Source organism: Toxotes jaculatrix, chromosome 11 (assembly GCF_017976425.1).
Source record: "Toxotes jaculatrix isolate fToxJac2 chromosome 11, fToxJac2.pri, whole genome shotgun sequence".
NCBI classification, from domain to species: domain Eukaryota; kingdom Metazoa; phylum Chordata; class Actinopteri; family Toxotidae; genus Toxotes; species Toxotes jaculatrix.
The window spans coordinates 23,131,014-23,157,208 of NC_054404.1; the positions used below are offsets into that span (position 1 = coordinate 23,131,014).

At 47.0% G+C, this 26,195-nt stretch overlaps 1 protein-coding gene across 2 annotated transcripts; it reads left to right on the top strand.

The window, feature by feature from the left end:
* Positions 1 to 25,412, top strand: zswim8 (zinc finger, SWIM-type containing 8). Of its 2 annotated transcripts, none has more exons than XM_041049525.1 (26): positions 1 to 1,698; positions 9,173 to 9,326; positions 10,883 to 10,977; positions 11,263 to 11,435; positions 11,657 to 11,764; positions 11,895 to 11,976; positions 12,325 to 12,445; positions 12,581 to 12,782; positions 12,976 to 13,151; positions 13,271 to 14,582; positions 15,426 to 15,557; positions 15,708 to 15,887; positions 16,696 to 16,879; positions 17,106 to 17,213; positions 17,751 to 17,875; positions 18,117 to 18,441; positions 18,537 to 18,692; positions 18,902 to 19,124; positions 19,257 to 19,546; positions 19,638 to 19,861; positions 20,074 to 20,571; positions 20,740 to 20,917; positions 21,041 to 21,214; positions 21,304 to 21,423; positions 22,346 to 22,524; positions 23,037 to 25,412. In XM_041049525.1, the coding sequence occupies exons 1-26, from the start codon at positions 1,521 to 1,523 to the stop codon at positions 23,238 to 23,240; spliced, it is 5,901 nt and encodes a 1,966-aa protein (XP_040905459.1). In that variant the 5' UTR covers positions 1 to 1,520; the 3' UTR covers positions 23,241 to 25,412. The 2 variants fall into 2 exon arrangements, with proteins under 2 accessions (XP_040905459.1, XP_040905460.1); XM_041049526.1 differs by having other exon boundaries at positions 17,115 to 17,213.
* Positions 25,413 to 26,195: the final 783 nt, after the last annotated feature.

The window sequence follows — 26,195 nt, forward strand, 5'->3', positions numbered from 1 at the left end:
CAGACTGATACAGTCCGATAGAGCTAGGGCGAGAGGGATACGGGATATCAACTGGGGATCCCGGTGTCATTTTGGAGGCAGAGACGAGCGTAAGACGCCAGGACAACCGGTGTCAGTCGGAACGGAAGATATCTGAGGGACTGATCGGAGTTTCTGCACCAGACCCGACAGAGGAATACACCAGCTTTTAACGTCTGACACAAGACTCCAATACAAAGAACGAAAAACATTGAGCTAGGAGCGGGGATTAATATCGAAATATAAACCGTATGCAACCTAGAAAAATGCAAAAGTCCAGAAGATAGGCGATATAAATAAGCGTGTAGTCCTTATAGTCCGAAAGCTGTTGCCATCACCAGTAAATGTAAACAAACAGCTATCCAAGCTAGCTGAAGTTAGCCGATCGGGGGGGTTAGCATTCCACTGCTAGTACATATAGCTAACATCAGGTAGTAGAACCGAAGCAGACCGAAGGTAAACCGAGCCGAACACGTCTGGCTTCGGGTCGAAAACCACATTTAACCTCATTACAGTAGTCTTCAGCGGATGACAGCTCATTGTATTAACTCGTAAGTAAGTATGCAGTTGTTAGCACAATTAGCCTCTCTGCTAACGTCGGCTACATGTTATTTGCTTTAGCAGCCCAGCATAACAGTATTACAACTAGCACAGTAAATGTAAGAACAAAGACGACATTTGGCAGTAGGGACGCGACGTGAGTTTCTGACCTCGACGAGAATATTTCGCTGTGTGACAGATTAAACACTTCCAGCACCGATGTAATCCTACAATAGATAATCTTAATATCCAGTGTAGTCCAGCTGATTGGCTGAAAAGAGTAGGACGTCGGGATGGAGGAAAACAACTTCATGACTTCGTAAAGATTTAATCGCTACCCCCCCTCCGAGCCAGCGTCGTTGCGAGGCGGTGTGCTTGTTATGTTCGTAGCTGCACCGTGAGAGGAACATTTTTTTTCCCCCTTCGGTTTTACATGCTGCACTCTCGGTGTGTTTGACAGTAAAGGTCCTTAGCTGTTTAGTGAGTGTGGCTCGTTTGTCCTCTCAGCGGCAGTAGTACAGTCAAACTGAGGAGAGGACCTTATGTTCTGAAAGGGGAGCCTCAACTCAGCCCGGCAGCATGAAGTGGGCTGTTAAATCGATCTAAAAAAGCGAGTGGTTTGGTTTGAATATATAACAACTCCATCCAAAACACGGGAGAAGTTGCGCAGAGACACTTGGTAACTGTAGCTTTGTTGTGAATATCTTCCTACAGACTGTTTAAAGGAGACCACCGCCTTGTCAGAGTTTGTATTATGGAGCTGTGTTTGAGGGCCCAGCGGTAAGCCTCTCAGCTGTGTTTTGGTTGCTAGTGGCCTCCCCTCCCCCCAGTCTTGAGACTCTTGATTCTCCCCGAGTGTTGGACACTGTTCGCCGGGTTTCCACTTGATTTTTAGACCGAAGAAAGGCCGTGGCCTCCGTTCGCAGTCCTCTGGACTCCGGAGCGGTTAAAAAGTGGATGTAATGGAACTGATGTTCGCCGAGTGGGAGGACGGGGAGAGGTTCTCCTTCGAAGACTCGGACCGGTTTGAGGAAGACTCGCTGTGCTCCTTCATCTCAGAGGCCGAGAGCCTCTGTCAGAACTGGAGGGGATGGAGGAAACAGTCTGCTGGACCCAACTCCCCTACGGTCAAGATTAAAGGTTGGAGAAGGACACTTGTATTCACACATACAAATCCATTCATTCTGAATACTTTGATGGTTTCCGTGATTTTCCGGAATGAGTGTGAAAGGCTCGACTGAAGTTTACTATAGCAGAGTTAAAAGACATTAGCAGTAATACCTGTTGCTGAGAACCTTATTACGTAATAATATCTGATTATAAAATATACTATTATGTTGGAGGTGGAGCGGATACATTAGAGAATGGTATGTGTTTGTAAATTTAACTGTGGCTGTAGCTGATGTTATTGAAGCTCAGTTAAAGTCCAGCATTCAATCTGCTCCACTGTTTATCACTGTACATGTATTTCACAGCAGGACTGACATATTAGTTAATGAACTATTTCAGACTTAAGAAAAATATGGTAGTAGATTCTTTTCATGATTGTGTCTGTGTGTGTGTGTGTTACAAGTTAGTCACCAAACTACTTCTCCAGTCACAATCTCAGAGCCTTCTGGAAGATCACTTGCTCTGTGTATTTTAATCATTATGGCTTTCAAAGTTAAAGAACTTTGCTAGGAAAGTAGAACCCACTGGCTACAGGTGGATGTGTTTCCTGACCAGTCAAAATCCACATACAGCCTTGTGTGTGTGTGTGTGTGTGTGTGTTGATGTCTCACAGAAACCTTATGCTCTTCTCTGGGGTTATTCTCCAGAGACTCCTCCATGTTCTTGTTTACTAAACCCATCAACAAGCAGAGATCCCTGTGCTGCAACCAGTGCTAGTAAATGACACCAGCAGCTTTTACATGCAGCTTTTTACTCTGCTATCTATCAGATAGCATATAAGAGCTCAGTCAGAATAAGCTGATTTACTCTGAAAATCATTTAATTCTATTTGAAAAGTTGGTTTAAAGTCTTCACTTTTTTTCCCCCCCAAAGATGAAAATTTGTTCTTGTTAATTCTCTTAGTTACACTCTGTGTCTGTGCTCGACCGTGTGATGTTCAGCTCAGGAGATTCCAAATCAGGATTCATTTCATAACAAAGAGTAAAAAGAGAGTTTCTTTAGTTGAAGATAAAACAGTATTCTAACAACAATAGTATGAAGTACTCAGAGCAGCAGCTCCATCTTTGCCTTGAAGCTTTGCTCTTGGTTGAGAGCTGTGAATAGTTTTAGGTAGAACAGAGGTCTTCTGCCTGCCTAACTGTGGAGGATAAAAACATTACACTTTAAATGATTTTCTTATTATACAAGCCAATCGTTACAAACCGGACCAAAGATCCCAAAGTTTCCAAAGGTGCTAAACTGTCTGGTTGAATTGTGGAGAAATATGCCTGAAATGGTGTCGATGAGGCATCATGTGACGTGACATGTCACAAAGGGTTAAATGGTGGAAGCCTGTTCACTCCAGACAAAGCTGCATATTCACTGAAAAAATTGTCTTGCTTCCTTCTTGTGTGGCTATAACCAATGTGTGTCTCTGGCTGTGAATATGGGACTAGAGTTGCAAAAATTAGTCGATTAATTGATTAGTTGAAAAGTAGAAAAGTAGAAAAATCAATTGGCTAATCTTTTTTTTAAATTAATTAGTCATTTTCTTGTAATCTTTCAATCAAAAATGCAAAAATATTTGCTTGTTTGCTGTTTTTCAGTGTTGATTTTTTTTTGTTCCCTTTGTAAATTGAGCACTTTTGGGTTTTGGACAGTTTGTCAGACAAAGACAACATGTGAAGACATCACCCTGGGCTCAGGGAAGCTGAAATCAGTTCATTAACTGAGCAACAAATTGATTAATCAAGAAAATAGTTGGCAGATTAATTGATAATGAAAATAATCTTTAGCGGATTGAAGTTACCAGTCATAATGGAAAATCCGTTTGGGCTGCCCTGTTTGAGCTCGCAGTGTTTTCATTGTGTTAGCGCTCGGGGGCAGGTAGACTGCTACAATAACAACAAGTGGTGAATTCCCTTGGCGGATACTATGGCGGGCACTTTGTCATCATAAACTCCAGCAGCGGAGAACAGTTTTTGGACACAGCCACAGCTTCCATGCACCTTTCTTTGGTAATATAAATAAACACACAGTCTACCCCCAGGAGTCTTACTGGACGAGTAAGACCTGCTACATGTCTGGCTTAACCAGCTGTGATCAGGCTGCCTACTGTCACCAAACATGTGCTTTTAAAGGGGTTTCTGTTGTCCCGCTCAGACTGACAGGGTGGTGTGTAACCTTTCCAGATTGTTCTGGCCCACTTTAATCCCTGGGTCCAACACACATGAAGTGAACCCCATGTCATATGTATGTCTCATGTGTGAAAGGAGTCTATGTTGACATGGTAAAGGTCTGAGGTTTACCCAGACTGCATTAAGCGACCGTTGCCGGCAGCTTTTCATCTAACAGCTCTGTGTGGCTGCTTCTAGTTCAGCCGTCTACCCTGTAATATTCAAAACGGACCCCAACAAGTGCTTCCTTAGTGAGTCTTTATCCTACACAGGCTGCGAGTAATAAATGCGGATATGACTGTTCTGAGGCATCACAGATCTCCTACTTTAACAAAGATTTACCTGAGAATTGAACTGTAATGCAGCCCAACTCAGCCTGTGCTGAGTTAGGCTGGATAAATTTTTAATGGCCTGTCAATAAGGTGCAATTATCACCTTATTGACCATATTTCTGTAAGATATTAACAGATCTGTATCAGAATATCTGATAAATGCACACAGAAGGTTTTGCAAACAGAATGTGACTGGCCAGACCACATCTGGATGTTGTCATTAGCCTAGTTTGCTACTAATTATTAGCCCTAGGACGCCTTTGGCCACTGCTTTCCAGTCATATCAATCCCTCAGGACTATCCTGGGTCACTTCCCTTGACCTGCTAAACCACCGCTGTTTATTGACCAATCTGCCAGCTCCACCTAAATAAGTTGCATACTGAGATTGGTTCACAATGTGGGCAGAATGAAGACAATGGGAGGACATATGAACAGCAGGTGTAAATATAAAAGACTCTGTTTCCTCTCATCGAGTTCCAGCAGTCAGAACACTCGTTTATACAAACTGTGATTGCTGTAATAGTTTCCACAGAGATAACGTGAATTGTTTTTGGTACTTTTGTTACTGTGGAGAGGCTCATACCGTAGATCATGATGGGCATTTAAGGTTTTTGGCTGCAGTTAGTTGGTAAAGGCCAGCTGACCAGTCTTATATACCAAATAGAGCTGAAGTGTCACCTTCTCAACAGCAGTGAAGAAAAAGGATTAGGAGGAGAGAATAGCTCTGCCACGTGTAATGGTTTTAATTCTCATAGAAGAAAAGGAGCGTATCCACATGTTCAGGGACAGGTGTGTGCAGAGCCAGCTGACCATCTGCCGAGCAGCTGCAGAAACACTTGGGGGAGGGGAACGGTAACGGAGTATGGTATGGGCAGGTATACGAATGCAGCCGGTTTTCATCAGGTGAAATGGACGGTATGTTGAAGGAAAGGTCACAGTGAATGGTTCACTGGCACGAAGCTTAACTTCTCAAACACAGCTGAGGCTAAAGCCTGTACACATGGAGAACTTAAAGTGTGGAGGGACAAAGATGGACCTGGAAGTAGCTCACTGAAATCAAATGGGTGTTTTCAGTGGGCAATTAGTGTAGTCCTTTCTATATTATTTATATTTATTTATATATAAAGGACGTATAGGAATATATTATTATTCCTATACATTATATAGGAATTAGAGCCCAATACAGAATTTTTGAGTACGATGTATCAGGTACTGTTTGAAACAGTGTCTCCAGACACATCTTTGACATTTTCTCTGCTGGCATCTCTGTATCAGCCAACATACATGTTCCAGCTGGAGCTGATCCTAGCTGGCATTGAGCGAGAGGCGTGGTACACCCATGTCGGGGCACCAGTCAGTCACAGGGTTGACACAGAGAGAGAGAGAGAGGGAGATAAACATTCATGCTCACATTTACACCTACACACAGTTTACAGTCATCAGTTAACCTAACCCGTATGACCCTGCTTGTCTTCCAACTGCGGGTGTAGAAACCCGAGCACCCAGAGAAAACCCATGACCCATGCAGGCACAGGGAGAAAGTGCAAACTCCATACGGCAACAGGTTTAAACCCAGACCTGCTTTTGCTGTGAGGTGATAGATTCAACCACTGCGCTAACGTGCTGCTCTGCCCAAGAACCAAGAAGTCATCTGTCACACATTAGAAAGATTCAAATAAAATAAAACTTTTAAATAGAATACGTCACAATATTATTATCAAACTGTACAAACCCAAGATACCAAAGGCTTAAAAAATATCCGAGATATTTGTCATAGAGGCATATTTTGTAATCAGACTCTTCCCTTGAAAAGAGTGGGTTAACTCCATTTCCTCCCACCAGGACAGAGGCTATTCAGAGCAGTGTGTGTGTGTTTGAAAAGGAGGGGGGGGGAAACCTTTACCGGTGAGAGGAGGGAAACAAAGACAGCATGGCGCAGCCAGCATAACTGCTACACCAGTCCAATGATCTACTTGTGGCAGTAACTGTTAGCGGTGGCTTCATAACAGGAGCAGATATCCCTGCTTTATTCATTCATTTACATCACTTACTGGCTAAAATATAGACAGATCAACCGGCAGTTCATCAGCTGAGGGTGGTTTTGTAAATCTGTCCCAGTTCTTTGTATCAGCTGAGTGGTCAAAGTAAACCCACATGTCACTTAAACAGAGCAGAGGGCCCCGAGTGTGTATAACAGCAGAGGCAGCTTTTAAATAGTGAGCAGCATGTCCCCTCCAGCGCACCACAGGTGTACGTCAGCGCACTAATGGAGTGCACCCTGTGGAGAGAAGTGGACAGCGGGGGAGGAAATGAGGAAGGCAGTGAGAGAGCTAGTGATCCAGTGAAAAGAGTGAATGAGTCCTCAGCCCTTGGCAGGGCCAGCTACAAAGGAACAGCTGTTGTAGTGGCGTCCCTCTGTGCTGGGAGCCGATTGGTGGGCGGCTGGCTGTCATTCACCTCTAGCAGCCAATCACAAGGCTGGCCACATGAACTCTGTTACTACCCAGCCACCTCTCTCTCTCTCCCTCTCTCTCTCTTCAGGTTTTAGCTCTTTACTGTCAGAGAGTCAGACTGCCCCAGTTTCATGCTATACACTGATACTGTTATATACACAACATACTAATGTTGTTAGCACGCTCCTCTGCAGTTTGAAGTTTTACAACACTGTCATCCATTTCAAAAGACCGCAGCTAGTGACTTAAATACAGTCCTAAAGATTTAGTAGTTTACTTTTCATTCTTGAGCCGTTTCACAAAAGGAAATCATTGCATTATGTGCACTTTTTCAGCCTTTTCCTGAGTCCAAAATATATTAAATAATTAAATATTGTTTAATAGTGTGCAGTGATAAATGTAGGCGATTAGTTTTGCTTACAACTCGATAAAGTTTATCCTCCTGAAGCTCTTGGAGGAGCACATCAGCCGAGGGCAGCTGTAGCTGCAGGAAAATCCTTCTGCCACTCAGGACTGTCCGTCACTGCTCACAGGAGCCTCCTCCTTCAAGACCACGCTCACACTTCACTTTGTTCCATGGTTGTTTATTCACTCGGCGTTGTGCTGCCACACTCACTGGAAAAAAAAAATACAATTTCATTACTTTTATCACTTCATTTTACCGCGGTGAATTATGGAAAGTGCTGTTTTGAAAAACGTTTTTACTAATCTGTTGACTGTTGAACGTTAAGTTTCCCCAGGCCCAAGAATTAGGCCTTGGGAAACTCCACACGTCATGTCCGTCAAGCTCTGCTGCATAGCTGCCAAATGAGACATAATAGCTCCTCTCCCAGGAGTTGATCCACTGTAGGACTGTGTCCAAGTGTCCAACCCTGCTTTCCACTCTGTATAGTAGTTATGTAGAGTCAGCTAAGTCAGAGTCAGTGCTCAAACTGAGTAGGATTAGGACTGTGATGATACCTGAATCAGTTTCTTGAGGCATTCTGAACTTTAATGAGAGCAGTCTCAGTGCTGTGGTAAAAGGAAGGAAGGACAAGATTTGCTCGGATACACTCGCGTCAGCGTTATGATCTTTGAGTATTTTGCTGTGCTACAATATGAGCTGCTCTTGCATTCTGTAGAAAATTCATTTTCCACGTGTGCAACATATAGGGGATTGTTTAAGTTCACCATTTCCACCATTAGGTAACTGACAAAATGAAGCAAGCACCTGGTTTTAAACTTTTTTTTTGTCACACGATAGCTTAGCTGACTTATTACACACACATAACATATGAGTGATGCTAGTCTGCTTGCCTTGATGGGTTTCCCATGGCCTGTAACCATCAGCCCCTGAGCCTTTACCCCAATGATGGCATTATATGAACGGAGTGCTTTACTCCATATATGGTAAACAACAGCACAAGTAGTGGCTTGGAAATGAGGTCTGTAATCTGAGACCCATCACTTTTTCTTCCCTCTGGCAGACCACTGTGCTCTCAATAATACTCCTGTCATTGTGCTTATGCTGCCCTTTTTTTTGTAGTAGAGACACACACACACACACACACACACACACACTCTATTTGATTTGATTTCTTCATTGGTCACAGTTTTTGTATCATCAGTATTTTACACATTTTTAAAAAAAGTCTGTAGCTGAGCTTGTTGCCCCCAGAGGCTGCTAGGTTCATTACACTCTGGTGCAACAGGAAAGATTATGAGGGTCATTGTAATCTTTGGAACCAAACTGAATCAGACCATAAGTCTGTAGGATTGAGCTCTACTTAATGTGCATATGCATAAATGTATTTATTAAAAAAAAAACAGATACTAGATTCAGAAGGGATGCAAGGACAGTCAGACCCAATCCAAACAGGCCAGAGAATAACCAGACCTCATCTAAATGTGGTGGAAGTGAACAGACCCAACAGAGAGAGAGAGAGAGAGAGAAAGAGAGAGAGAGAGAGAAGCTACACTGTGAGCAGCATGATGTCCAACCAATTAACAGTCAGCTGTGGAACAGAGCAGCAGAACATTTTGAAGCACAGTTCACTCTCTGCCTCTCCTGTGGTGGTGGTGACGATGACGATGGTGGTGGTGATGATGCACCCCATGATCAGAGCTGATAGCGTCCACATAGATCCACTCAAAACCCAGTTAGTCTAAATATAATAAGAACCTGACTCAGGTCGCTGGTTGGATCCCTGAACAGCTCCAGTTCTTCTTGGCAAGCTGTCTATGCACAGGTGGTGATGTGGAAGTGCACTTCAAATATCCCATCATTATTTAAAGAGACAGGGCATATCTTTCTGCCCAACATGCCAGTATGTATTGTTCTTTATGGTGTACTTGGCTAAACGGTGTTACTGTGATACTTTTGCAGCATTGATTTTTGAAACTCTCATGCCAACGAAAAACCTTTAAATTTGAAAAATTAGCATTTCCTCCAGTACACGGTGACATCACTGTACACATCGGGCTGGCTGAGCTGATCTTCCTCTCTTCCGTGGTCTTCCTCAGATGGTCAGGTGATACCGCTGGTGGAGTTGTCCGCAAAGCAGGTAGCGTTCCACATCCCGTTCGAGGTGGTGGAGAAGGTCTACCCTCCTGTCCCAGAACAGCTCCAGCTTCGCATCGCCTACTGGAGCTTCCCCGAAAATGAGGAAGACATCAGGTGAGATCACTGATAACCCGGATTTTTTTTTTTTTTATCTTCCCCTCTGGTTAAGGATATGTTGATCGCAGTCCTGTAAACTACTCACAGCTGAAGAGACAAGTACAATTTGCTGGTACACCTCTAGCTGTGTTTTTTCCATTTACTAACAAAAGAGAGCTTAAAATGTTTTTAATGCATGTTGTTTAAATGTTCTTTGTCACCTGACTATACCTGACTGTAAACCACAAAGTTTGGTTGCAGTGTGCAGGTGTTGCAACAATGCAGTTTTTCCAGTAGCCTTGCACCTACACGTTATGTGTTTATTATTGTATTTCAGCCTGTGGTTATTCACAGAAAACTTCCCCTGGCATATTTAAATACTTTTAAAGTAAAGGTACATAAGCTCTGTGTTTTTATTTTGCCAGTCAACTTCCTCAAATGCCAGCTGCCACTGCTCAGCTCTGACACAAGTTAATCTGGTGATGATGCTACTAGCACATTATACTGAAACATTATGACAATGGTGTTTCTAACCAGCTACGGCTAACCAGTCCTGTGTGTGTCTGGAAAGTGTGTGTCCACTGTGTGAGTGAGCCACCGGTCTCGCACCCAACTCTTTTCCCCCTCTCTGCTGAACTTTCGGTTTTCGGCTCTGGGTCTTTCTTGGCCGGTCTGTCTCTGAGTTTCTCAAGCATGAAATGCACTGATGAATGTATATAAATGCCTGTATTTAGTAGCAGCTGACTTAAAAAATAATTTTTCATGCTCCATCGCATTTAATACTGTATTTGGAGCTGCTTGCTCCAAAGTACCGGAGGCTACAAATGAAAGAAAGTTTACCGGATAAATTCAGACCAGAGTTCAGATCAATGATGCGATCAGCTTGATTTTTTTCATTTGAACTACAAGAACTGAAAACTAAAATTGTTTTGTTTGTCAGAAGGTGCATTTTACTTCAGTGGATCTCTGACAAACCTCCCAGGCCCTCACAGTGGTTGCAAGTTATAATAGAGCTCATCCCTCTGGAGGCCATGACCTACTGGCTTAAGGACAAACCCTCAATGTTCTATAAAATTTGGGACCCCGTCTTAAATTACTTTGGAACAGAGAGAGCACAAGCTCTGCAGAGAGGCCTCTGTGGACTTATCTGCCCAGACATTCCTAGAGAGGCCCATACTGGAGTTTTAATCAAGTGGCATAATATTGAAGCACTGTTCTGTCTGGATATCTGGTCATGTACCCAGTCAGCTGTTAGCATGGGCTTTCTTTCTCAGGTGTATATCTATCTATCTTTCATGTATTTACCTATTTTGTTTTACCATTAGGTGGAAGTTCTTGTTCGGTGTGTGTTGTGTTATATTGCTCTTTTCTGCTTAAAAATAATTTAGGCACAACCAAAATACAAAGGTTGGTTTAGGGAACCACACACACACACACACGCACATAACTGAGTCAGTCTGTCCTGGGTGTACCTGACCTTCACGTCTTTCTTCTGTTCTCTTCTCGTCCCTCTCGCCTTGTCCTTTTGGTTGTCTGTGGTCCCTCTGTCCTCCTCCTCCTCCTCCTGCCTCCAGGTTATATTCATGCCTGGCTAATGGGAGCCCAGATGAATTCCAACGTGGAGAGCAGCTCTACAGGATCCGAGCTGTCAAAGACCCCCTGCAGATCGGTGGGTGGTCGCTCTTACCATACATAGGCTCATAGAAACGGTAACAGTAGGCCTCAGTTTGGGTAAATGTATGATTCTAAAACTTGCACTTCCGCTGTATAGATGAATCAGCCATTAGTAGATAACAAACTCCTTTCAGTAAGAAAATACTTATGAAATTGAGTGAGCTAAATAAAATGCAGTACAGATCTAAGAAAGTGTTTTTGTTTTGTTTTTTGTCCAGCTTGTCCCTGTTCTCTAATTCAGTGTTTATCCATCTCTCTGTGTCTGTCTCTCTTTCCCCAGGCTTCCATCTCAGTGCTACAGTGGTGTCCAGTCAGACCGGTCAGTCTAAAACGGCCTACAACGTGGCGGTCATGTTTGATCGCTGCCGCATCACTTCCTGTAGCTGCACGTGCGGCGCTGGGGCCAAATGGTGTGCTCATGTGGTGGCGCTCTGCCTCTTCAGGATCCACAATGTGCGTTTGTGCCTACACAAAGGAATTCTATCAAAGCTGTATCACGTTTTTCATCCAATCAGATGTTCTCAATTTATCAGCAGAAAACCAAACTAAAGTAATGATAGACCACATGATGCATCAGGCATCATCACCATCATCAGAAGTGTGTTCTCCGCACTGGTGAGTCTGCTGTAGGTTTCACTTATATCAAGTTGTGTTTTCAACTTGTGTGTGTGCAGGCGTCAGCAGTGTGTCTGAGGGCTCCGGTCTCTGAGTCGTTGTCCAGGCTGCAGAGGGACCAGCTCCAAAAGTTCGCCCAGTACCTCATCAGTGAGCTGCCTCAGCAGGTAACGTCCACGCCCTGAACCACTCGTTCTCTTTAGAAACCAAACTACTGGCCAAGTATGTATTTCTGTGATTTACATGTCATATATCCGACAAAGCAAGTTTGGTATTCATTCAGCTTTGTGTCTCCAGATCTTACCCACGGCTCAGCGTCTGCTGGATGAGCTGCTCTCGTCTCAGTCTACTGCCATCAACACCGTGTGTGGAGCTCCAGGTACAGTATCAGCAGTGAACAACACAGGTGGTTCAGAGCATACGCTGAGAGAGCAACCTCCAGCTGCACTGAGATACACTGACATTACCACCAGTTTCAGCCTACATTATTACATATTTCTGCAGCTAGATGGCAGTGATGTTTCCTGTTAAAGAGTGTGTGTTTACACTACAGTGTTGTGTATGGTGTCCATGGAGAGAGGAGTGTTATTGTTGCACGAACAGACATGGGAAAGTCCTTACATAAAAATAGAAAGACTTTATCCTGCAGGGCAGATTTTCCCCAGAATGCTTTGCTGAGAAAAAAAAAAAATGTAAATATATATAAATATGATGTGTTTGTGTACAGACCCGACAGCAGGCCCTTCAGCCTCTGACCAGAGCACCTGGTATTTGGATGAGTCGACCCTCAGCGACAACATCAAAAAGACTCTGCACAAGTTCTGTGGGCCTTCACCTGTTGTCTTCAGGTACATGCTACATGCTACTACTGAATACATGAACTCAGAAAGCTTTAGCCTTCTAAACTTCTTCTTCCTACCTGATGAATTTATCTCAGTGCTACATGACTAAAAACCAGCGCTTTGTGTACATTTTGTTCACAGCGACGTGAACTCCATGTACCTGTCGTCCACGGAGCCGCCAGCCGCCGCCGAGTGGGCGTGTCTGCTGCGACCTCTGAGGGGCCGAGAGCCCGAAGGCATCTGGAACCTCCTGTCCATCGTCAGGGAGATGTTCAAGAGACGAGACAGCAACGCAGCCCCGCTGCTCGAGATCCTCACCGAGCAGTGCCTCACCTACGAACAGGTACACCCTCAACGTGACACGAGCTCTAGCCACTCGGAGTAAACCACTTGCATGCTGCAAATGCAACACAGGCAAAGCGGAGAGTAGTAAAAAAAAAAAGTTTGAATACGCACTATACTGTATACTATACATTCTTTGCCACACACACACACATACACACTCATCGCTGAGTTGTCTCTCTGTGTGTGCTCAGATCATCAGCTGGTGGTACAGCGTTCGGACGTCAGCGTCCCACAGCAGCGCCAGCGGCCACACCGGCCGCAGCAACGGCCAGTCGGAGGTGGCGGCCCACGCCTGTGCCAGCATGTGTGATGAGATGGTGGTGCTCTGGAGGCTGGCAGTGCTCGACCCCACGATGAGCCCTTGCAGGTTAGACCGGTGACACCAGCATACACGCTGCTCATAGACAAACTGTCACAGAATTTGGTCATGAAATATGAGAAATCCCAGGGGGGAGATGTAAAGTCTGTGTGTGCACTCTCTTCCAGGCGTCTGGAACTGGCAGGCCAACTGAAGCAGTGGCATCTAAAGGTGATCGAGATAGTGAAGCGGGGGCAACATCGCAAGTCCCTGGATAAACTGTTCCAGGGCTTCAAACCTGCTGTGGAGTCCTGCTATTTCAACTGGGAGGTGGCTTACCCACTGGACGGCATCACCTACTGCAGCGCTGACAAGAAGAGCGCCACATTTTGCTGGTCCAGGGCAGTGCAGCACCAGAGAGGAGCCAAAGCTGCTGCGGGAGCGGGTGGAGAACCTACTGAGCCAGGGGGAAGAGCTGAGGGTGGAGCCGTTGGAGATTATAAAGGAAGAGGAAGTGGTCACTTGTCTCAACAGGAGTTGGCCGTGCGACCCAAGGAGACCATTCTGACCAAGAGGAAGGGTCTGTCAGTGAGCGGAGGGGGAGGGATGCTGGTCCGTCTCGGGGGGAGCGTCTCTCTTTCCCTGGAAGATGGAGGAGGGAAGTGCATGTACAAAGGGCCAGGCTCCTCCTCTGGAGGGAAACTGAAACTGACGCAGGGAAGTGGAAAGGGGGCATCTGTGGGAGGTCCTGGGGGGAGCGGGGGGTTAGGAGGTGGTAAGCATGCCAGTGCTAAGCGGAGAACCAGCAGTGAGGACAGCTCCCTGGAGCCGGACCTGGCTGAGCTCAGCCTGGATGATGGCTGCAGTCTGGCTCTGGGGGCTGAGGCCAGCAACACTTTCGAGTTTCTCCCCCCGCCACCAGAGATGCTTCCCTCCCCAAGCCCACTGCTCCGAGACTCACGTAAGTACAGCAGCAGCAGCGGGGGGAGCAAGATGTTTGAAGCGAAGCGTGTCGGTCATACGTCTGCCGCACTTCCTGCCGCAGAGCCCGCTCCTCCCTGCTTCCCTTCCAAAGAGACGGTGGTGGTTGTCATGGACATGCCCAGCGCTGCAGAAAAGGAAGCAGAGCTGGAGGTGGAGCCTGTCCAGAGCAGAGATGAAGATGTAGACTCAGCTGGCAGTAACCAGCCCTCCACCTCTGCCACTACAGCGAGATCAGGCACCGCTCAAACATCTGCCAAGGCACAGCGCGGCCGCCGAGAGGCGGCGTCCGCTGGAGCGGCTGGGGCAGCAGCTGCAGGTGGCCCAGCTAACCAAGGAGCAGAGGCCACAGGTGGATCTGCAGGGGGAGAAGCTGTGGGCGAGGACGACTACCAGGCATACTACCTGAGCGCCGCCTCAGAGGAGGGGGCAGACAGACAGCTGAATGACAGCCACCAGGAGGAAGAGCCAGACATCTTCGCCGGGATCAAACCACTGGATCAGGAGGGACGCATGGAGGTAAGGTTGCATCGTTCACAGTCAGGGCTTTAGAGCTTCAGACAGAGAGACAGACAGTGTCGGTACTGTGATTTGATTGGTGCAATATCTGTGTGGGCAGGCACTAAAAATAGGCCAACGTTAGCTCATGCAGCCAGAGTCTGGTCACTTGCCACCATCACATCTGGATCCATGAAGGGTAGCAGATTACAGGCCACCACATCTTACTGTGAAGGAAGTAGTAGGGATTTTTCCTTTTTATTATAAAGGATTAAACCTTTAAGTGGCATTAAGTCACTTAGAAGTAGGCCCTCAAGGTAATGGTGAATTATTTATCTTTAGCATAGATGTGAAAATACAGCTGCCCACTCCATATTGGCAGTTTCCCATAGCAACCAAGATTCTGATACAGACCCTATACATGGTAAGCTAAGCCTCTGGTGGAGAAGGTCATAGCCAAAACAGCCAGCCTCTCGTGTTCAGTTAGTTACACAAGTCTTCTCTAAGTAGGATGGATATATTGGGACTTACAGCAATTTAAAAATAGGATGAAATTCCCAATAGGATCTTTACAAATGTTAGTGTTCATCTGTCTTTGCAGCAGAGCGCGTGCATAAAATACTATTTTAAGCGGAAGGACTGACAGAACTACAAAATGATCCAGGTCAAAGTAATGGGGACATTTACTGGAAACTAGATCTAGAGAACGGACTGCCTCGCTCACTGTAGATCTGTTTCCTCTTGTGTTTACACCTGACTGGCTTTAATGCCACTGGACGAAAATAGTCCCAGACACAGCAGCACAGAAACGAAACCCCACTGCTCGTCTCACTTACCTGAAACACTGTCGGCGTACGTGTGCAGGTGCTGTTTGCGTGCGCCGAGGCCCTCTATGCTCACGGCTACAGTAACGAGGCGTGCCGGCTGGCTGTGGAGCTGGCCAGAGACCTGTTAGCCAACCCTCCGGACCTGAAAGTGGAGCAGCCGCAGACTAAGGTAGGTACAGTCACCAGCCCCAGCACTGTGCCGTTTTCTAACTGAACAGCAAGTATTAACTATAAAAAAGGAAAGAATTTGTGAATGTGCTTATCAGAAGTAATGTTTGGTTTCCTGTTCCGACATCATTGTTGTTGTTGTTGAATTTAGGGTAAGAAGAGCAAGGTGTCCACCAGCCGTCAGACGCAGGTAGCCACCAACACGCTGTCAAAAGCTGCCTTCCTCCTGACTGTCCTCAGCGAACGCCTGGAGCTCCACAACCTGGCCTTCAGCACCGGCATGTTCTCCCTGGAACTCCAGAGGCCACCGGCATCTACCAAAGCTCTGGAGGTCTTTCAAACACACACACACACACACACACACACACACACACACACTGCACAACCATGCCACGATTTATCAGTTATTAAAAATATTAATTAGCTAATTTTATTCCATTTTTAAACCCAAAACAAATAATTCCAGGCCTTTATTGTTGTTGTTGTGGACTGATGAATCTGTACCAGACCCATTAATATAAGACCCACAATCGAACCCACATCTGTAATTAAAAGGCTCAGTGTTAGCTGCTGGCATAGGCAGAGAAAAGAGTGAGAGCACAACAGGCATAGAAATGAATGATTAAAAAAAGGTAAAGAAAAAAAGAAACATCCAGTGATACGTCCAGCTTGCTTAGATAAATGTGTCCTTCAAACACCAGAACACAGCATCATACATCTCTTCTTGACCTTTCTACACATGGTTGAGCTGTTCCTCGGTGTTTTCATAGTGGAAAGCAGTGGAGAGATGACAGGAAGTGAGGGAGAGAAAGAGATGGAGAGTGACGCACGACAAAGGTTCTCAGCCAGTTCCCAGTCCTTAGTCTCTAGGCCAATAAGCTGCCCCAGCATTTCACCTGTGGGCCACTCACATCAAATTTATTCTTCCCTACCTACAAATCAAGAGCTCAATATTTTTTAATTATTATAAGCAGCTGTTGCTGGTTACCCACAAAAGATAGATGAGGAGTATCTGTAAAATACTGGAAATATAGTTAAATGGACTGGTCAGTTTGGAATGGACTTCTTTATTCCTGTGGAAACTCCACATACAGTATGTGTAACATGTGTGTGTGTGTGTGTGTGTGTGTGCTGAACAGGTGAAGCTGGCCTATCAGGAGTCAGAGGTGGTGGCTCTTTTGAAGAAGATTCCTCTGGGCCTGGTGGAGATGTCGACCATCAGAGAGAGAGCCGAGCAGCTCAGAGACGGGAACTTTTGTGACTACAGGCCCGTGCTGCCTCTCATGTTGGCCAGCTTCATCTTCGATGTACTGTGTACCCCAGGTAAGCACCAATGATTGATTGATTGATTGATTGATTGATTGGAGTTCAGCATTGTAGATTGAAAGATGTCAACGGAACCTAAATTCAGATCTAAATAAAACTTATTATAAATTAGCTCATTTTCTTATTTGCACAATAAAACCTCATGTGTATGAAGAAATTATTTGTAGGGGATTTTAAACTTGAACTTCAAGAATTAACATCCCTTTCTCTTTTCACCATATTGTTTGTGCAGTTGTGTCCCCAACGGGTTCCCGTCCACCGAGCCGCAACCGTAACAACGAGATGCCCGGTGATGAGGAGCTGGGCTTCGAGGCTGCAGTTGCTGCACTTGGTAAAAAGATACCTGTTACTTCAAACCAAGCCATGTGTAAATCTGTACTCTTTACAAATCCGTGATCACGTTTTATAATGGATTTGTAAACCATGCTCTCGGATTTGTTATCCATGTGCACGGATTACAAGTCGACTTCTCTCTTCAGAGAGCAAGTAAATCCAATTTATCTAGATTTAAAGGTAGGTTTAATGTTATACTGTCTTTGCATTGGGCATTGCAAATCCATGTACTCAGATTACAAATCTGAGAGCACGGATTATAAACAGTGCACATGGATTTGTAGACCGAGAGTAGAGATTTATACATGGCTCTTTTTTTTTTTTTCCTCATCTGACCCGAGGGGGCCCTCTGTACTGTCTGGATTAGATTCTCTTGCTTTTTCAGTTTCTCAGTATCTCTTTTTCTCTGCTCCCCACTTCTCTCATCACGTCCCCAATCTTTGTCTGGCACTGTCCACTTTACCTCATCCTGTCTTCCCCCAACACTTCCTGCTGTAACCCCCTCTTCTTGTCTCCACCCTCTCTGTATCTGCAGGTATGAAGACCACAGTCAGTGAGGCGGAGCATCCTCTGCTGTGTGAAGGAACCAGGCGGGTGAAGGGTGACCTGGCTCTGGCTCTCATGATCACCTATAAGGATGACCAGAGCAAACTGAAGAAGGTAGCCATCACTACTATCTATAATAAAACAGAGTTACAGACCAGCCGTCCACCATCGGACAATAAATTCAAATGCTCTCAACACAAAGTGAAACTTTCAACAGATTACCACGAATTAAAGGCAGCTATGGGAGTTTCTCTTCCTCTGTTTCTTTAATGAAAGTTTCTTTCTGTCTCCCTCTCCCCCTCTCTCTCTCTCTCCCCGTCTTTTCTGTTTCCTGTATCCGTCCTGTCATTCTCAGATATTGGATAAGTTGTTGGACAGGGAGAGTCAGACCCACAAGCCTCAGACTTTGAGCTCCTTCTACTCCAGCAAACCAGCGGCAGGCAGCCAGCGCAGCCCGTCCAAGCACACTGCCGCTGGCCACAGCGGGGTGAGCGGGGCCAGCGGGGGCGTCTCCAAACACGCCCCCTCGTCTTCCTCTGCAACCACCACCGTGGCGCCCTCTTCCTCCAGCTCTTCCTCTGGCGTGACACTGGCTGGAGAAGAGGTGGCTCATCAGGCCGAACTAAACCCGGTGCAGAACAGTACAGCAGGGGAGAGTACTGCTGAGACCAGGGAGCACGGTGAGAACCCCCACCCCCACCCACCCCCTCTTTAGGTGCCATGTCTTATGTCACTGTTGTGCATCTACAATCACCACTGTTTTCTGTCCCTGCAGTATCAGATGGGCCTCCTTCATCAGCTGACCCGCAGAATGAAACAGCTCCTTTTAAGCTGGAGGCCACAGTGCCCAGTCGACTGGCGCTGGGGGCGCGCTGTGGATACAGCCAGCGCTGCTGGGGCTCACCTGTCCGGCAGAAGAAGAAACACACTGGTACATACTTTAGGCAGTAATGCCTATGTCTATACTGAACGTCAGTCCACAGCATCAAACAGGAAGTGCTGAGTTTTAACCTGGGTCATGGGTATTTCTGTACCCAAAAAATGTCCCACACACTGAAACATCTCCTCATCCACACACACATAACAGTGATACAGAACATGATGATGATGATGATGATGATATGCACGGTGTTTGGACAGGCATGGCGAGTATCGACAGCAGTGCTCCGGAGACGACCTCTGACAGTTCCCCCACTCTCAGCCGCCGGCCGCTGAGGGGAGGCTGGGCAGCGACATCTTGGGGGCGGGGCCAGGACAGCGATAGCATCAGCAGCTCGTCGTCTGATTCGCTGGGCTCCTCTTCCTCCAGCGGCTCTCGCAGGGCAGGTGGCGGGGCCAGAGCCAAGAGCACTGACACCAGCAGGTAAACCTTCAGCCTGGCCGAGGATCTGGGTTCACACTCCTAAAAGGATGTGGTCTCAGTTATTGGATCTCAAATGTGTCCTCAGTGCATCTTGGGTGCATTCACACCTCACACCGTTTTCCGTGTGTTCAGGTACAAAGGCCGACGCCCGGAGTGCCACGCCCCGCACGTGCCCAACCAGCCATCAGAGGCAGCGGCCCATTTTTACTTTGAGCTGGCCAAGACGGTGCTGATCAAAGCTGGAGGAAACTCCTCCACCTCCATCTTCACCCAGCCCTCAGCCAGCGGGGGCCACCAGGGGCCCCACAGAAACCTGCACCTGTGTGCCTTTGAGATTGGCCTGTATGCTCTTGGCCTCCACAACTTTGTCTCACCCAACTGGCTGTCCAGGACCTACTCCTCCCATGTGTCCTGGATCACTGGTGAGTGTGTGTGTGTGTGTGAGAGAGAGAGAGAGAGAGACAGAAACACAAAGATCCAGATTTTCTAATCCAGTGTCTTTTCATCTCTCAGGCCAGGCCATGGAGATCGGCAGCGCTGCCCTCAACATTTTGGTGGAGTGTTGGGACGGTCACCTCACCCCTCCGGAGGTGGCATCCCTAGCGGACCGAGCGTCGCGAGCCAGGGACCCCAACATGGTTCGGGCGGCGGCGGAGCTGGCCCTGAGCTGCTTGCCTCATGCTCATGCCCTCAATCCAAATGAAATCCAGAGAGCCCTGGTGCAGTGCAAAGAGCAGGTAGTGTGGGAGTGGCCTGTTTCTGAGCATGTCCGATCCTGTTTTATGTGTTTGTTTTGGTTCTAACATGACAAGATAATTACTTTTTTTTAAATAGGCTCCACAAAATGAACCTGAATTTACCAAAGCGAGTCATTTTCCTGCTGGTAAAGAAACCAATGAAGACAATACAGGATTTATTCCTCTTCCTTCCTGTCCCTGTCTCCTTCCAGGACAATGTGATGCTGGAGAAGGCCTGCATGGCAGTAGAGGAAGCAGCCAAGGGTGGAGGTGTGTACCCTGAGGTCCTGTTTGAGGTGGCTCACCAGTGGTACTGGCTGTATGAGCAGTCAGTAGGCGGGGGCTCAGGTCAGCAGCGGGAAACCTCTGGGCGCTGCGGGGCAAACGGGGGTTCGGGCAGGAGGCCCCCCGAATCCACCTGCGGCGTCCTCGACAGCGGGGCCAACATGGAGTCCCCCGGGGTGGCAACAGTCACAGCCTCAGTCACTGCAGCGGCCGTCGTCCCCGTCATCTCCGTGGGCTCCACCATCTACCAGTCCCACGCCATACCCGGCCAGGCCATGGCTCACCCCCACAGCCAGGGCCTCCACCCCTACACCACCATCCAGGCCCATCTCCCCACCGTCTGCACCCCCCAGTACCTGGGACACCCGCTGCAGCATGTCCCCCGACCCACCGTCTTCCCTGTGTCTGGGGCTGCATATCCACAGGTAAGAAATACTTAAGATGGCGTCCACAGCTGATAAGGACAGTTTTGAATTTGTCTTCACATCTTTCAAAGACTAAAAACTACATGAGTGGCAGCAGACAGTTAGTGTACGTGACCTGTCACACGCAGCCAGTATTTAAATTGTGTGTGTGTCTTATTGCCTCCTCAGGGAATGCACCCAGCCTTCATCGGGGCCCAGTACCCGTTCTCAGTGGCTGCTGGCCCCCAGCCGCCTATGGCAGCCACGGCTGTGACCTTCCCCGGTGTCCCTGTACCGTCCATGACTCAGATCGCCGTCCATCCCTACCACACTGAGACCGGCCTGCCCCTCAGCACCACTGTAGCAGGTCAGGACTCGACACAGTCTTTGTGTGTGTGTGTGTGTTTGGCCTGTGTTTAAATCCAGCTTACTGTTATACGAGTTTGTCGGTCAGTGTTAAACAGTGCGATGTGCTTGTCGTGTTGTACAGTAGGCAGCGTTCACGCGGGCCCCACCATCCAGGCCATCCAGGGAGCGTCTTTGCCCTCCCTCTCCTCCCAGCCAGGCTCATTGGTCAGCACTCCTTTCCCAGCAGAGGACGAGCAGCACAGCCAGCCAATCAGTCAGCAGGGCCTGCACTACCTGCATTCTGCCTACAGAGTTGGTGAGGAGTTAGTGACTTGCAGTGATGTTTTTCCTCTAACCAGTGTGCGTGTAGAACCAATGCGATCTCTGCTGTTCCTTTGTGTGAAGGCATGCTGGCGTTAGAGATGCTGGGCAGGAGGGCTCACAACGACCACCCCAACAACTTCTCCAGGAGCCCACCTTACACTGAGGACGTCAAATGGCTGCTGGGACTGGCTGCGAGGCTAGGTGAGCCCGCTCATGAAAGAATGGACAATAACGGGGGCGATAATTTAGTGGCTGACGCTGGAGTTAATTGTTAGGTTAACGGGTAACGTACGTACCTGATTATGGCGGCTGGAGCTCGCAGAAGACAAACTACAGTAACAATAAACAACAGAGGAACCATGAACTACAGGCAGAGGCCCTTGTACACCACACACTGTGGACTGAACACAGCCATTTATCACGGCAGGAGGTGCAGAAAGAAACCTTTTGATGGCAGAGACAAAAACGGAGACCGCAGGCGTCTTTACAGCTGTTTATTCCAGAGGCAGCTCCCTCTGCTGAATTAATGACCACGCAGCAGAGCTAGTGTTTCATTGTCTGGTTTGTGTTGTCTCTGCACGCACACACGTCGGATAAGAAATGAAACAATGGCTGTAAGATAACATTTAGACTGATGTTTGATGGGGTTTTCACGTCCATACTGGGTGAACATAGAGACCAGGCACCCTAGGGGCCTTGAGCCATGGAGCATATTCCAGTTACTGTGCCTCTCCTGGGATAATCTGGCTTCACTGAGCCTACATCAGCCGTCCTGGATAACCTGTGGCACAAGGCTGGTTATCAACCAGCAGCAGCTGAAAATGAAATTTAACAGTGCAGATCACCACTCTGTTTTCAAACCAGAGTAATCAAACCTTTACTGTTTATCACTTTATTGTAAACTCTTTTGTCCCTGTCAGGATCCTGTAGGAATGATGATGACTTAGTTTTCCCAGTGATCTGATTGGTCAGTAGTACTGCTCCAAAGCAGGTTAGCCCTGCGGCATGGGTTACCATGGTGATCTAACCCGGTTATTCGTAGTAACAGAACCCTGACCTTAACCATCACTTCCTCTTTTCCTTGTCTATATATCCAATCCTCTCTCTGTCCTCTCTCTGTCAGGAGTCAACTATGTGTACCAGTTCTGTGTCGGAGCAGCAAAAGGTGTCCTCAGTCCGTTCGTCCTGCAGGAGATCATCATGGAGGCTCTGCAGAGGCTGAACCCCGCCCACATCCACGCCCACCTCCGAACGCCTGCTTTCCACCAGCTCGTGCAGCGCTGCCAACAGGCCTACCTGCAGGTGCCGCACTATCTCCGCCCCACACTGCAGCCGTACCTGCACTCAGAGCTCAGAGAGAGAGAGTGGAGTAGATGCACAGACTCCAGTTCAGTTTGATCTGTCAGTAAAGCAGAAATGTCCTTTAATCAGATAGAAAGCATCAGACAGTGAAGGTAACACAGAGCTGCTGGGAGCAGTCAGGATCACCTCCACCTCATTTCACTTATTCATTCCCCCTGACGTCGTCTTCCTGTCAGCCATTTTAATGTGTATGGTCCACACAACTGATATTCAGTGGACACACAGGCTGTGGTTGAAAGTACCAGGAGCAAAAACTTTAAGACTGTGGAGTTGTTACATCGACCGTTTCAGGCTGAGTGAACTTCTCTTATTAGAATCAATCTGCTGCCATCTTTGTTTTTTTTTTCTAACTCCTCTCTCTTTGACTCATGCTGCTCTGTCTCAGTGCTCTTTGATCACTGTATTGTCCATGTAGATTCAAACCCCCCCCCCCTCTCTCTCTGTCTCTGCAGTACATCCACCACCGGCTCATCCACCTGACGCCCGCTGACTACGATGACTTTGTCAACATCATCCGCAGCGCCCGAGGTGCTTTCTGCCTGACGCCCGTGGGTATGATGCAGTTTAACGACGTGCTGCAGAACCTGAAGCGAGGCAAGCAGACCAAGGAGCTGTGGCAGCGCATTTCTCTGGAGATGGCAACCTTCTCCCCCTGAGCAGCACGCTTAGGCCTGAGCCTGGGCCTGAGGCTGGGCCTGGGCCCGGGCTGAGCTTGAGGAGTCCCATCCAGCGCCCACTCAGTACTCCAGCATTGCTACTGCCACTGCACTGAGCCGGCCACATTCATGCTGTCTGGTTCTGTCGGGGAGCCCGCCCCCTGCGATGTGGACTCAGCAAACACAGCACACAGGCAGTACAATCAGCTCCCATACCCCCAACCCACAGAGACTTCTTTGGTTTCTTTTGTCCACCCAGAGCTCAGAGGAGAAGCCAGGTCACCTCCCCTGCTCTCCTCTGTCCCTGACTGACTCCTCCCTCTTGTTTTATCATGGTTCATGTTTGTGTAACTGTGGAATTAAAGTGTACTCCTTCCTTTCTGCATCTAACTCGTCTCTTCCACCCCCCCCCCCAAACTGAAGACACTGACGGGGATCTCTCACCATCCTCCACCCTCATGTCATTTCCAGTGTTTTGTAGTTTTGTTTAGCTTTGTTTTGAATGAAACCACTGAGCGTGAGTTGTTTTCATGCTGCAACATTCCTGTCCAGAGTGGTCGGTGCTGTGAGGCCTCGTTCACCAAAAGCTTGTCACTATGGATCTGAATCTTTGCAGTGTGGGAGAGAGGGAAGGTTTGCAAGGAAGAAAAAAAAAAAAAAAGGTTTAATATGAGAAATTATATTGTCAGTACGGGTGAGGATTTTTCAGTATTTTGTTTAATCTTTTTTGATACTTTGTATAGAATATGACATGTATGCAGAGAGGAACGGGAAGAGGATGAGAGGATGTTAAAGGTGCTGTTTTGTTGTGTGGGATCCATATGTACATTTTGGCCAGCCTCAGGAGTGACATGAACACAGCTCCAGACCAAAACCAGAGGCGACCTAACCGCTGCTGGGCCAAGCAGGGCCACTAAGGGCTTTTCCAGTGTTAGAACATCTGGATCAGGCGTTTGTTATGTCTCGTCAGTAGGGCTGAGTATCATTATACATTTTTTTGGATGATATCTTATTTTTTTGGAGCTCCTTAAGGCAACATGACTAAAAACCTTTCTTGTTTTTTTTTGTGGTCATTGTGGAAGAAAGTTCTTTGATCATGTTGCCTTCAGGGGGGGGGGGGGCTCCGTACATTTCCATCATCAGTCTCAAAACATTTTTTCCTGTTTTTCTACAAAAGATTTGTCGACATTTAACAAAACGACAGATGTGTCAAATTCACCGTGTAGCTCTGTCTTAACATAACCGTGTGAAATCTCTGCTAAAAGAAAACAACTAACTCGAATAGGATTGACATCGAGCGATCAAAAGAATGAGTTGGTGTGCCACCAGTCGAGTTTTGATTATCGGTAATACTCCTGAAGTACTGAGATTCCATTCCTAAGCCCTTCTTTTCAGAAGACAGCCCCAGACGCTTCCCTGTGGACGAGGAGGGAAGCAGCTTTGTGCTGCTCCTCCTTGGATGTGGTGAAGTTAACCAGACCTTACATTTGCCAAACTAATCAGTTAGTTCTCATCCTTGTCTCTCCAAGTAAAACCAGCCGCCCCCCCCCCATGGTTAATGAGTCTGGTTTGGTTTTATGAGGGAGAAAAGATGGTTGGGGTCTAAATGTTTGGTTTGGTGTTTGGCTTTTCAGTGGGAGGCGTGTGGGGGCTGTCACACACACACACACACACACACACTCACCGTGGATGAGACGGTGGCTGTGTTTCATTTTTCAGCCCGTGTTCGTCAGAGTTCACACTTCAGAACTGAACACGTGTTCATGTATTGGAACGAGACGCTGTGGTTTGGCTCTGGAAAGCCCTGGGTTTCGCTGAGCTTTGTGACACGCGAGTGTTTCTCGAGTGGCCCCCCTTTTCTTCAGTGTGGTTAGCTCATAGACCATGGTGCTGTTACTTTAAGACATGTTGACGTTCCATCTCTGTCCAGGCAGCTGCTGTGGTTCTGAACCTGCCTCTCTTGAATGGCTCTGGACCTCACAGGTGAAGGTGACTTAGTAGAAAATGTACTGTGATATTTTTGTATTCCTCAAAAAAAAAAAAAAAAAAAAAAAAGTGTAGCTTGATTGAAAAGTTCTATATGTGCTGATTGCAAAAGGTTCTAATTTAGAGTGAAAAGAATTAAAAAAAAAAAAAAAAGATAAAAAAGCAATACTAAAAGTGTAGAGTTTACTTAATAAAGAGAATTGAAAACACTACCTCTGCTGTGACTGGTGTGTGGGGTTCACGGGGAGGTCTGTTTATGTTCTCCACACAGGTCAAGAGGTCAAACCACACTGGGTTCCTGAGGCTGCCTGCAGACTCAGCAGTGGCCACAAGAGGGAGCAGCAGGATTAATAATCAGATCATCAATCAGTCAGGACCAGCCTGTGTTCTTCCTGTGTGTTGTGTGTTTTTTGTTTTCATCACCATCATCAACAGCTACATCGAGCTGAAACAGTCCGCCAGAGATGGAGGACGTGGTGGAGTTTGCATGTCCCTGCGTAGTTTATGTCCCCAGTGTGTTGCTTTCATAGACCACGGTATTCATGGCAGCTGTACTCCACATTGTTTCATCTGTAGCTGTAAACTGGGGACTAATACTTTACAAGTCAAATGTGTAAAATACCAAAGGTGAATGACTGTTAGATTTAAATGAAGAAAAAGAAAAATAATGTATAAATACAGATTTTGAATGGAAAGGATCCTGCATTGCAATCAGTTGTGGATACATAACATAAAGTCCTGTGAACCAAAATCCTGTACAGCAGTGACATTAAAACTAAAACTCGCCCTTTAATCAAAGACTTAAACGTGATGACAGCTTAAGTATGTCCATGTGCTGATGAAGACCATTAGATGTGGTTTTATTCTCCCAGAACAGTTAGTAAGTGCACTTTGATTTAAGAGCTCTGTGGCAAAGCATTGAAGCTTCTATTTCAAATCAGTCTGGGTTCTAAAAGTGTACAGGAACAC